The sequence below is a fragment of the Cetorhinus maximus genome, chromosome 3 (genome assembly GCF_964194155.1).
Source record: "Cetorhinus maximus chromosome 3, sCetMax3.hap1.1, whole genome shotgun sequence".
Taxonomy (NCBI): Eukaryota; Metazoa; Chordata; class Chondrichthyes; order Lamniformes; family Cetorhinidae; genus Cetorhinus; species Cetorhinus maximus.
This window is the reverse complement of record NC_135881.1, coordinates 161,086,787-161,099,827: the sequence shown is the minus strand read 5'-3', so window position 1 is coordinate 161,099,827 and position 13,041 is coordinate 161,086,787. Positions and strand designations below refer to the sequence as shown.

Here is a 13,041-nt window from a genome sequence, read left to right as displayed (position 1 = left end):
CTTGTACAGTCCATTTCTATGTTTCTCGCTGGCCTACTCTCATATTCCATTTTCCCTTTCATAATCTTTGTTCTTGGTTCTCCTTTACTGAATTCTAAAAAGCTCCCAATCCTCAGGCTTACTACTTTTTTGGCAACTTTATAAGCCTCTTCCTTTGATCTAGTACAATCTTTAACTTCTCTTGTTAGCCATGGTTGGATCACTTTTCCTGTTGGATTTTTGTTCCTCAAGAGAATGTTTATTTTTTGTAAACCATGTATTAATCCTTTTAATGCTAGATATTGCCTGTCTACTACCATGCCTTTTAATGTAGTTTCCTCATGTAGCGCAGCCAAGTTGCCCCTCATACCTTTGTAATTTCCTTTGTTTAGATTTAAGACCCTAGTTATGGATTGAACTACATAATTTTCAAACTCAATGTAAAATTCTACCTTATTATGGTCACTATCATGTTATGGTTTAATCTCAGATTGTTGCCAGGCAGAGTGATGGAGACACCATTGCTGCTTGCAGCCAGTATCAACATTGGCTGCTTGCATAGACAGTGGTCCAATATCGTTGCTTGCTAGTATCACTTCAGTTTAGAATATACTATTTAAAGTTTGCGTGTACTGCTCAAAGTGAAACCTGATTTCTGGCTGCTTGATGTGCTCACAACCTCTGTGCAACATATTCTGTGCAACAAAGAGCAATGGCTGCCCATGGGAGAAAGTGGCATCAAGAAAGTGCCGCACTGAAGGTCTTCAAGGTGGTGGGATGGGGAAGGGGAGGAGAATGATGGGTGAAGACACACCTGCTGACACACACTGAGCAGGTGGTACGAACAGATAGGTGCAGAGATGAATGCCAGGAGTGCAGGCAGCACCACAAACCTAGATGCAATGCCACAGAAGCTTAATGACCTTACATGAATGGTCAAGGTCAGCGAACATATCAAATATCATATTCTACTAATGCATGACTAGCTTCAACTGTTGCTCAATTCACCACACACCCAGCACTCACCTGCCAACAATCTCTAACAGTTAGAACCCATACTAATACTCATAGCTTCACCTTGCCCTCACACACTTAAACCATTGCAAGACTTACATCCACCTCTCACAGCTTGCACACGCTGCCAGCTATTAAGCTATAACAGCTACATCACCCAAACATACTGCGCTACACTCATTGACACAATCCCCTCTCTCTTGCAGGACAACTGAAGGCAGCAGGAACTAATCGTAGGGGGAGAGGCTCATCTGAATGTTGTAACCCCAGTGGTGGAGATGGTGTTGGGAATTATTGGAACAGTCATCGCTGAGTCCATGGCCAGAGGTGGGGCTGAATCCATTGAAGCTGATGACATCCTTGTACCTAATTCTCCTCCTCACATTCCTGCTGAGTTAGAGTGTCCTCCATGTGTGAGTCACATCCGTCCCTGTTTTCCATGCCTCCCCACAGCCTGTCAAAAATAGAATCTGTTGGATATAGAGGCAGGGTTTCTGGATCCAGGTTCTCCATGCTGTTTCGGATAAGCTGTGAAGTCTCCCTAACTCCACGAAAATCTAGTTGTGATGGTGTGATGAACTATTCTTTTGAAGTAGGAACAAAAATGCAACAGGCTATGTTTAAAGAAGTAGGGTTCTCCCCATTAATAGAAGATAGAAGTAGGAGTTCATCAAGGACAATTTAAATTTTTTCTCTAAAGATACATTGGTTATACCTTACAGTAAGAATGATCATTCTGTTAGTGGGAATATGTAATGTGGCTGAAATAGAACTTGCTATATTTCAACCAATGTGTAATTTTATGCATTAAAATTGCATTTGGTATCTGCAAAGTAAAGAACACAATTGAGCTAAAAAGAGAAATGGTGCAAATATTTGAATTCAGAGGTAAAACATTAAAAATGCTGAATTGCACAAATTGCATTGGCATTTGAAGAGGATTTTAGGAAGGATGTGAGAGCCCTTGAGCGGCTGCAGCGGAAGTTCACCAGAATGGCTCCAGGGGTGATGGATTTTAACTGCGAGATTAATTGGAGAAGCTGGTATTGGTCTCCTTGGAGCAAAGGAAAGTGAGAAGAAATTTGATAGAGGTGTATAGATATAGAAAGGCTATTCCCATCAGCTGATAGTACAAGGACTAGGGGGCACAGATTGAAGGATTTGGGCAAGAGTTGCAGAGGATGTGAGGAAGAACATTTTTACCCAGTTCGTGGTAATGACCTGGAGCTCTCTGCACATTGTGGTGGTGGTGGTGGTGGTGGTGGTGGTGGTGGAAGTGGAGATAATTAACAATTTCTAAAGACAATTGGATGTACACTTCAGGGAAATAAATTTTTGAAGGCTATGGGGATAAAGTAGGACAATAGGTCTGACTGGCTTGCTCCACAGAAAGCTGGCCTGGTCTCGATGGACTGAATGGTTTCCTTCGGTACCGTAATGACTCACCATGACATAAATCCAGCTTGGGGATTGAGCGTGCAGAATGAAACTGTCAGAAAAACACAACTGGTTCACTAATACTGTTTAAGGTAAAGAAGCTGCCACTCCTATCTGATGTGGTTTACACGTGACTCCAGTCCCATGCTACTTTATAGACTCTTAAGTTGCCTGGCAAGCCACTCAGTGGTAAAACGCTATGAAAGAAACCCACTATCTCCTCCTCAAGAACTAGAGATGGGCAGATGCTTGGCTCATAGCCCAAGAACATTTTATTTTAAATGATGTATTTGTGCACAATTTCATAATTATTTTTTCAGTGGCACTCTGCACAATGAAATAAATTGGATGTCACTGGCTTAAGATCCGAGAGGGGATGTCTGTTGGCATAGATGATAGCGCAGTATTTAAATTCAGCCTGTTTATTATTTAGTGAAGTACAAGACCAATTACTGAGTTTTTTTTTTATGAATTAAAATGACTAATCCAATTAATTTATAATCAACCATGAACCTGCTGTGATCATAGTTACCGTTAAAGTCTCTTGTCTTAGTGTTTGTATTCTTTGCCTTCTGTGTTACTAATTTCCCTCTTGTAAGCAGTAATATAGATGATTTCAGCTCTTCAGTTAGTCAATACTTGCATCATATTATACGTTTATAAATCATTACAAATGTCATACATGAAAAGTACAGTTTCCCTTCCTTTTGCTATTGAAGATACCTCCACAGATGCAAGACACTCTCCAGCATATTGTCCAAGTGAGTATTTTTCTTGTGTGGCCTGGGAGGGTGAGTATGGCTATCTATTCAAAACTGGCACGGACTCTGCCCTCACCATGCACACCTTTTTCTAGTAGAAATCTAGTAGAAATCTAGTAGAAATCTAGCACAAATATGACGAGCGGGACACTTGGATAAATGTGTTTTATTCCTCCCTTGCCATCCCTCCCCCCATCCAACCTGTGTCTATATGAAACAGTTGCACACCATCTTTACTGAATGCATATTGAAAGGTTACTTTTAGGCAACTTTTAATTTCTACCATCTCCATCAAACTCTACACTCTACTTTTGTGCTTTAGTAAACTGTGCAGACACAATGGAATTTCCTGTTCCTATTTAAGTGAGTAAATACTGACCTGATTCTAGTGGTAGTCCACACAAAATATGAGATCGTCAGAAGATGCAGGATTTACATCTTGTGCTTTAGGAACTTTCCAAATCCACTATTGAAAAGCTTTGCTGAATTAATAGCATTTGGATTTGGGGCAAATCTCATCTTGATGTATTATACTAAATGTAATGCTACTGGTAAAGGGAGTAATGGACTTTTTTTAAAAACATGTACATAAAGAGGGGTGTTTTGGGTTTTTTTTCTCTATCCCAGTGTGACAATAATGTGACTTTTTGTTAAGCTTTCTGCATCCTGATGTTGATTTGCAGGACAGTGTTACTGCTAATTGCACTATTCAGAAAAGTTTCTGTTTATACATTAAGCACTATATTCTGGAAGGTTATGTATTTTTAAAAATCCTATAAGTAAAGGATCATTCTATATTCCCTTAAGTCTCGGTGCACTTCAGCATATCATTTACAGCAGCAAATTCCCTACAGCTTAGTTTTTCATTTCCAAACAAATTAAGGAGAAGGTACGAGGCAGCTTGCAGCATTTTCTCCCACACAGTGCTCGCCCCTCATCTCTATTCAGCTGGAGGAGAATTTCAAATAGGGAATGATGAAGCTATGCTCAGTATATTTGTCAGGCAGTGTACATACTGTTTTTTTCTTTGTCCTTCCTACCTGAATTAGTATTTAAAAAGACATTTGATTTATACTACACCCACAGTGGGAAGTGAATGAGCTAGCTTCTTTATACAGTGGTATGTGAGGTTTATAACAGTGAGGCTACTGCTTTGGTGTTACCAGTCATGATTTTATACACTGGTTGACTTTGTTGAAGTTACTGTTCATTCCATTATTGTATTTCATGCTGTTGGTTGATGGGCATGGACCACCCTCTACAACCTAATTTTTAAATTATTCTTTCATGGGATCTGGGTATTGCTGGCGAGGTCAGCCTTTATTGCCATCCCTAATTGCCCTTGAGAAGGTGATGGTGAGCTACCCCCTTGAACCGCTGCCCATGTGGTGTAGGTACACCCACAGTGCTGTTAGGGAGGGAGTTCCAGGATTTTGATCCAGTGACATTGAAGGAATGGCATCCAAGTCAGGATGGTGTGTGGCCTAGCGGGGAACTTGCAGGTGGTGGTGTTCCCATGCATCTGCTGCCTCATCCTTCTACATGGTAGAAGCTGCTAGTTTGGAAGGTGCTGTCGAAGAAGGCTTGCTGAGTTGCTGCAGTGCACCTTGTATATGGTACGCACTGCTGCCACTGTGCGTTGGTGGTGGAGGGAGTGAATGTTTCAGGTGGTGGGTGAGGTGCTAATTAAGTGGGCTGCTTTGTCCTGGATGGTGTCCAGTTTCTTGGCTGTTGTTCGAGCTGCATGCAGGCAGGCAAGTGGAAAATATTGCATCACACTCCTGAATTGTGCCTTCTAGATGGTGGACAGTTGATAGTGTGTGAATTCAATGATGGCAATGCCATTGAATGTCAGGGGGAGGTGGTTAGTTTCTCTCGTGTTGGAGATGGTCATTGCCTGGCACTTGTGCGGCACGAATGTTATTAGCCCAAGTCTGAATGTTGTCCAGGTCTTGCTGGATATGGACACGGACAGCTTCAGCATCTGAGGAGTTATGAATGGTGTTGAACATTGTACAATCGTCTATGAGCATCCCCAATTCTGATCATATGATGTAGGGAAGATCATTGATGAAGCAACTGAAGGTAGTTGTGAAACAACAACAGAAATACCTGGAAAAACTCAGCAGGTCTGGCAGCATCGGCGGAGAAGAGCAAAGTTGACATTTCGAATCCTCATGACCCTTCAACAGAACTAAGTAGAAATAGGAAAGGGGTGAAATATAAGCTGGTTTAAAGGGTTGGGGGGAAGAAGGGGGTGAGGGGGGGTTGTTGGGACAAGCAAGCAGTGGTAGGAGGAGATAACCAAAAGATGTCACAGACAAAAGAACAAAAAGGTGTTGAAGGTGGTGATATTATCTAAAAGAATGTGCTTCAACACCTCTTTGTTCTTTTGTCTGTGACATCTTTTGGTTATCTCCTCCTATCACTGCTTGCTTGTCCCAACAACCCCCCACTTAAACCAGCTTATATTTCACCCCTTTCCTATTTCTACTTAGTTATGTTGAAGGGTCATGAGGACTCGAAACGTCAACTTTGCTCTTCTCCGCCGATACTGCCAGACCTGCTGAGTTTTTCCAGGTATTTCTGTTTTTGTTTTGGATTTCCAGCATCCGTAGTTTTTTGTTTTTATCTATGAAGATAGTTGTGCCTGGAACATTACCCTGAGGATCTCCTGCGGTGATGTCCTGGGATTGAGATGATTGGCCTCTAACAACCGCAACCATCTCCCATTCTGTTAGGTATGAGTCCAACCAGTGGAGAGTTTTCCTTCAGAGTTTCATTGATTTCAATTTTACTCGGGCTTCTTGATGCCACACTCAGTCAAATACTGCCTTGATGTCAAGGACAGTCACTTCCACCTAAGCTCTGCAATTCAGCTATTTGGTCCATGTTTGGACCAAGGCTGTAATGAGGTCATGAGCTGAGTGGGTCAAAATCCTGGAACTCCCTTCCTAACAGCACCATGGGTGTTCTTACAACAGATGGGTTCTAGAAGATGGCTCACCACCACCTTCTCAAGGGCAATAAGGGATGGGCAATAAATGCTAGCCTAGCCAGTGTTGCCCACATCCTGTGAAAGAATAAAGAAAAGAACCCAAACTGAACACTGGTGAACAAGATATTCCTGAGTACTGAGGATACCTTACATCAGGTTGTGTAGCACTACCACCGTGTTAAGTGGGATATATTCAGAACAGACCTAGCACTGTCGACACTTTCCATCACTTTGCTGATGATGGCGAGTAGATTGATGGGGCGGTAACTGTCTTGATTGGATTTGTCCTGCTTTTTGTAAACCGGACATACCTGGACAATTTTCCACATTGTCTGGTAAATTCTGGTTGTAGCTGTATTGGAACAACTTGGCTAGGTGCACAGCTAGTTCTGGCACACAAGTCTTCAGTACTACTGCTGGGATGTTTTTAGGGCCCATAATCTTTGCAGTGACCACTACCTTTAACTGTTTCTTGACATGACGTGGAGTGAATTGAATTAACTGAAGACTGGTATTTGTGATGCTGGGGACCTCAGGAGGAGGCCAAGATTGATAATTCACTTCTGGCTGCAGGTGGTTGTAAATGCTTCAAATGCCTTTTGCACTGAAGCACTGATCTCCTTCATTTTTGAGGATGGCGATAATTGTGAAACCTCCTCCAATCGGCTTGATGGTAATGATAGAGTGAGGGATATGCGGGGCAATGAGATTATCGATTGTGGTTGAATACAATTATGTCCACAGCGTCTCATTGGTGCCCAGTTTTGAGTTGCTAGGTCTGTTCTGAATATATCCCATTTAACACGGTGGTAGTGCTACACAACCTGCTGTAAGGTATCCTCAGTATGTAAACAGTACTTCATCTCCACAAGGACTGTGCGGTGGTCACCCCTACCAATATTGTCATGGACAGATGCATCTACGACAGGTAGCATACTGAGGACAAGATCCTACTAGGTTTGTCCCTCTTGGTTCCCAAACCACCTACTGCAGGTCCAGTCTGACAGGTATGACCTTCAGGACTTGGCCGGCTCGGCCAATAGTGTGCTACTGAGCCACCTTTGGTGGAGTCCCCTGTCTGGAGTACATTCTGTGCCCTTGCCATCCTCACTGCTTCTTCCAAGTGGTGTTCAACATGGAGGAATACTGATTCATCAGCTGAAGGATGTTGGTCACAGGTAATCAGCAGAAGGTCTCCTTGCCCATGTTTGACCTAATGCCATGAGTCTTCATGGGGTCTGGAGTCAATGTTGAGAACTCCCAAGGCAGCTCCCTTCCAACTGTGTACAATTGTGCTGCTATCTCTGGTGGATATTTCCTGTCCCACCGGCAGGACAGATCCAGGGATGGTGATTGTCATGCATGGAACTTTGGCTGTATGGTATGATTGGTGAGTACAGTATGACTACTGTAGATGATGATGTGTGCGACAACCCCATTTTATTGGCCCCAAAAATCGTGTTTGCATATACTCTGGATAAAAGTCGACCCCCCCCCCACCCCACTTTTTAATCATGACATACTATACTTGCGTTAGTAGTGAGCCTCAATTTCCTGCCTCACAAATTCATGTTTTATTTAACTCATAACTGGGTGCGAGGGATCAAGCAGGCGATACGGGCTGTGTTGCAAAGGTGTATGGGAGTTTAAGGCACGTCCACACAGAACAGACCCCACATGACAAAAGACAAAGAGAAATCAACCTTCCAACAGAACGAATGAAGTATAAAGCTGATTTTAACCTAAAAGTCATAATAATTCATCAAGTAACTGTGCTGTAGTGAGGAAATTCGATGTTAGTGAAAAACTGGTGCTGAATGAAAGGAGGAGGAATCCACCATGAAGAAGATGCCCAGGACCAAATGTCCCATCAGAACAGGGACCAGCCACTGGCCTGATCTTGAGAAGCATGTATTAGAATGGGTCCTTGAAAATCATCAGAATGGCTTTGTCATCACTAGGAATGCAATGCATATTTACGCACTTAAGTGGGCAAAATCAAACCCTAAGTCCAGCAAAGAGTTAAGAGCAACAGCTAGTTGATGTAGCCGCTTTATGGAATGAAACAGTCTAATATTGCAGCAGAAGACGAAGGTTGCTCAGAGGCAACCAAAAGACCTCAATGCCAAAATTACCAGTTTCCAGTGATTCATCTTTAGACATTGGCAAAAACATGAGTACCCATTATGTCACATTGGCATCATGGATGAAATGCTCATGAATTTCAATATGCCCATCAACCAAACTGTGGAGTGGAAAACAATTCTAGTGAAAACAACAGGACATGAGAAGACAGGATTCATGGTGGTACTAGACTGCATGGCCGATGGAATGAAATTGCAACCTATGATAATTTTCAAACATAAAACCAAGAGTTCCCTGTAAGAGATTTTGTGCGTGTCCAAGACAACGGTTGGATGGATGAGGATGGAATGAAGTTATGGATCAATAATAGGCGTTCTGGTGTTCTATGTAAAGAATGCCGCATAGTAGTGTGGGGCATGTTCCGATCCCATGAGATCAAGAGACGCCTGCGAAGAAATAACACCGTCATTGTCGTTATACCAAGGGGTTTAAAGTCTGTAGTTCAACATTTGGATGTGTGCCTCGACAAGCCATTCAAGGATTATGTTCACTCCAAATGGCATAGGTGGATGGTTGATGGAGAAAAAACCTTCACTAAACATGCTTGGTGCTTTCTGTGGTTTCGTCATCAAATCGTGGGATGCTATTAGTGCACCAAGTGTCATCAGATCATTCAAAAAATGCAGAATATCCAATCAATGAATGGAGATGAAGTTGATTTGTTGTGGAGCAATGCTTTTAAAACTGAAAGCTCCACATTTGATCCAAAGTGGGATCCTTACGATGATGCTATGGCCAAAGTGACTTGGAATGAATAGATGAACTCATTGTATGGATGCTGAAGCCAGTGAATTTGATGGGTTTTATAATGCTTTCATTGTGGTTAAAGGTATCTTTGTACAGTTATTCAACAAACTATGCCACAATAATTTGATATGAATTACTGTTGTTTTTTTCATATTTCAAAATGGCTACCGCCCACACCAATGGTTCACATTTTCTACTCGCCTAATAAGTCAGCCCCAATTTTTGGAGCAATTTTTTGGAGGCTTCAATGGTTGACTTATACACCGGCATCTATGGTATGTCAGCTGGTTGTTTGACTACTCTGTGGGACAGGTCTCCCATTTAGGCACAACCCCCAGATGTTAGTTAGGAGGATTCTGCAGGGTTGACAGGATTGGGTGTACCGTTGTCATTTTCAGTGCTTAGGTTGACGCCAGGTGGCCTATATGGTTTTATTTCTTTCCAGCTTTTCTGTAGTGTTTTGGCACATCTGAGTGGCTTGCTAGGCCATTTGAAAGGGTAGTTAAGAGTCAATCATATTGCTGTGGGTCTGGAGTCACATGTAGGCCAGACCAGGGAAAGATTTCCTTCCCTAAAGTACATTAGTGAACCAGGTGGGTTTTTATGACATTTGATAGTTTCATGGTCACCGTTATTGAGACTAGATTTCAATTCCAGATGTATTAATTAATTAAATTTAAATTACACTAGTTGCCATGTTGGAATTTGAAACCATATCCCAAGAGTGTTAGCATGGGCCTCTGGATTACTAGTCAAGTGACAATATTGCTGTGCCACCATCTTCCCCCGTCTGCATCTGATTATAAGATCTGCACCTACTTCTTGATTCAAAGCTGCTGAATTCAAGTTATTGGACATCATGAATCACTCTTTGCATCGGATGCCAATGACTTTCAAAATGGTGACCACCCACACCTTTAGTTTACTCTTATACTCAGCATATAAGCCGACCCCTATTTTTGGAGGGATTTTTTGAGGCTTCAGTGGTTGATTTATATGCCAACATCTACGTTAATCCTTGTGTCCATGACATCTTTGTCAATCTCTCCTTATATCCCACCTTTCCCTGACCTTCTATCTTGCTGCACCTCCTCTTAAACAATATAAAATCCATTATATTTCTACTTCTCTTTAGCTCTGAAGAAGAGTCATACGGACTTGAAACATTAGCTCTGTTTCTCCACAGATGCTGCCAGACCCGCTGAGTTTATCCAGCATTTTCTGTTTTTATTTCAGATTTCCAGCATCCACAGTATTTTGCTTTCATCTACAATAACTCTGTTTTGAAATACTAAATTCTCATTTTAAATTGTTTAATTCAAACTAGTTGATGATTAGACTTTTGTTAATAAAATACTATTTTGTATTATCAGCAGTAGTTGTTCCTTTCTCTACATTGTGCTCCTCAGCCAATGTATTTTTGTCCTTTATCATTTTTATAGATCTCAGAAGTATTGTTAGCTATTTGATGATCTACTTTGCTCAGCTGAGAAAATGGATGTGCGAAAAGGGCAATCAGTCCCTTGGATTTTTGATGCTTTTCTATCTCTTGTAACACTACAGAGGCATAGATTACAAAAGTATGGAGGTCATGTTGGAGTTGTATAGAACCTTGGTGAGGCCACAGCTGGAGTACTGTGTGCAGTTCTGGTCGCCACATTATAGGAAGGATGTGATTGCACTGGAGAGGCTGCAGAGGAGATTCACCAGGATGTTGCCTGGGATGAAACATTTAAGTTATGAAGAGAGGTTGGATAGACTTGGGTTGTTTTCGTTGGAGCAGAGAAGACTGAGGGGCGACCTGATCGAGGTGTACAAGATTATGAGGGGCATGGATAGGGAGCAGCTGTTCCCCTTAGTTGAAGGGCCAGTCACGAGGGGACATAAGTTCAAGGTGAGGGGCAGGAAGTTTAGGGGGGGATGTGAGGAAAAACTTTTTTACCCAGAGGGTGGTGTCGGTCTGGAATGCGCTGCCTGGGCGGGTGGTGGAGGTGGGTTGCCTCACATCCTTTAAAAAGTATCTGGATGAGCACTTGGCATGTCATAACATTCAAGGCTATGGGCCAAGTGCTGGTAAATGGGATTAGGTCAGGTGTTTCTCATGTGTCGGTGCAGACTTGATGGGCCGAAGGGCCTCTTCTGCATTGTGTGATTCTGTGATTCTGTAAGTTTAACTGTACATGATTTTAAAAAAAAATTTTAAAAATTAGGTATCACTGTTCAGTCACAGAAAAGGATGCAGAGACTTTCTGACCAAGCCTCTAATGAAAAACATTCCTCTGTCTCCAATTCCGAAAAATTGGCAATACTGGCTCATGACATTAACAGTTGAACAATAGGAAAGCTAAATATTGTGGTGGCCTTTTGAACTTCATTGCACACATTCTTGTATCTCTGGGTGGGGCATGATAAATATTAAAAGTGTGCAATAGGAAATTTTGTGGCAAGAATGGAGTTGGAGGAGGACAGTTTTTGAGAAATGTAGCCGAGGCCTATTTTGGTGTTTGTGTTGTGGCAAAGAGTGAGCAATTAAACTGCGCAATGCTGAAAGCCAGTAAACTGGAAAGAAGTAGGCTCTGATTTTGCTGAAGCAGGCATCTCACCCAGTGTGTCCAATTGTTTAGGCTGATTTGTGCATCTCTTGGATTTTAGAAATATCTGCATGAGTTCCTGAAGTTCAAGCTGGTAATGGTACAGACAGAGAACTGGCCATCTGGGACCTTGGTGAATGATGGGACGAGCAGTTATCTCCTTAACAAATAAAATTAAAGGATTAAGAAACAAACAGAGGAAGGAGGGTGAGTTAGAATGAGTGAGTCCATGTCAAATCAGATACAGAAAGAGAGATCAGGAGAGGGGAAAAAAGACTGGATTGAGAGAGAGGAAATAAAAGACAAGCTAGAAAACGTAAAAATTAAAAATTTGACACTTCCATATTTCCAGTGACAATTCACAACCTGAAGGAACGAGCCCACCTCACTTTTAATTGTTCACTTTCTAGGCAAGAGAGGTTCATTGGCAGTCATTGACAACGATCACATGGTTAAAAGCTATTAATTGCTGGACTTAACTTTTTGTGATGAGTTCAGGATCATCCTGGAATGTAAAGATAACCTTCGACTTCTTTTCTCTGCTAAAAATATTCTTAAATCCCCTGCTGCTTCCACACTCAACTCTGACAACAGGTCTGAGTTGCTCATAGATGCTTTTAAGATTGAGGTTATCCATTTCGCTGCCTCTGTCACTTCCCTCCCTTCCCTAATTCAGAGTCAAACTTCCTGTAAGGTTTCCTCCTCTCTTAGAACATCCAGTACTGAGTGAGCAGAAATTTCCTCTACTTAATGTTGGGAAGACCAAAGCCATTGTCTTCCGCCCCTGCCAGAAAACTTCAGACTCTAACCACCAACTCCACCTCTGTCCCTGGTAACTACTTGAGCTTGAATCAGATTGTTTGCAACCTTGGCATCTATTTGACCTTCAGATGAGCTTCCAGCCACAAATCTGTTGTGCCACTAAGAGCACTGACAGATTAACTTTTTGTTTCAAGCACATTCTGGCTTTTATCTATATTTTTAGCTTTTTCAGTTATTGTTTCCTTCTCGCTTTAATTCTGTGATTGAAGAAGTCATCTTTAAAATTAACTGGCCAAGTTATAAATTCATTTATTGTGTGTTCAGTAATCTATGTCTTAAATAGCTATGGAGCGGTACTGAATGATAACCAAGCATGCAATGAAAATAATCGCAGACCTTTCAGTCTAAGTTTAAATGGTTTGAAAATCTTGAGCACTACATTTGAATTACCTGAACCGATGTACACTGCTGCTTTTGGACTTCTCGTCACACCCCCGCACCATTACCTCTGAAGCCCTCCAAGGATTCTTGGCCACATCCTCTTTATCATCCACATGCTGCTCCTTGGTGACATAATCTGAAAACACCAGGCTAGGTTCTACATGTA

The 13,041-nt window shown here is 41.9% G+C and overlaps 1 protein-coding gene across 1 annotated transcript in view; it reads left to right on the top strand.

The window, feature by feature from the left end:
* The window catches only part of hivep1 (HIVEP zinc finger 1), a 286,849-nt gene that overhangs the window by 104,086 nt on the left and 169,722 nt on the right, over positions 1 to 13,041 (top strand). The window contains 3 exon segments of the mRNA XM_078539188.1: positions 1,200 to 1,240; positions 1,242 to 1,320; positions 3,150 to 3,191. Coding sequence (XP_078395314.1) covers positions 1,200 to 1,240; positions 1,242 to 1,320; positions 3,150 to 3,191 — 162 coding nt within the window.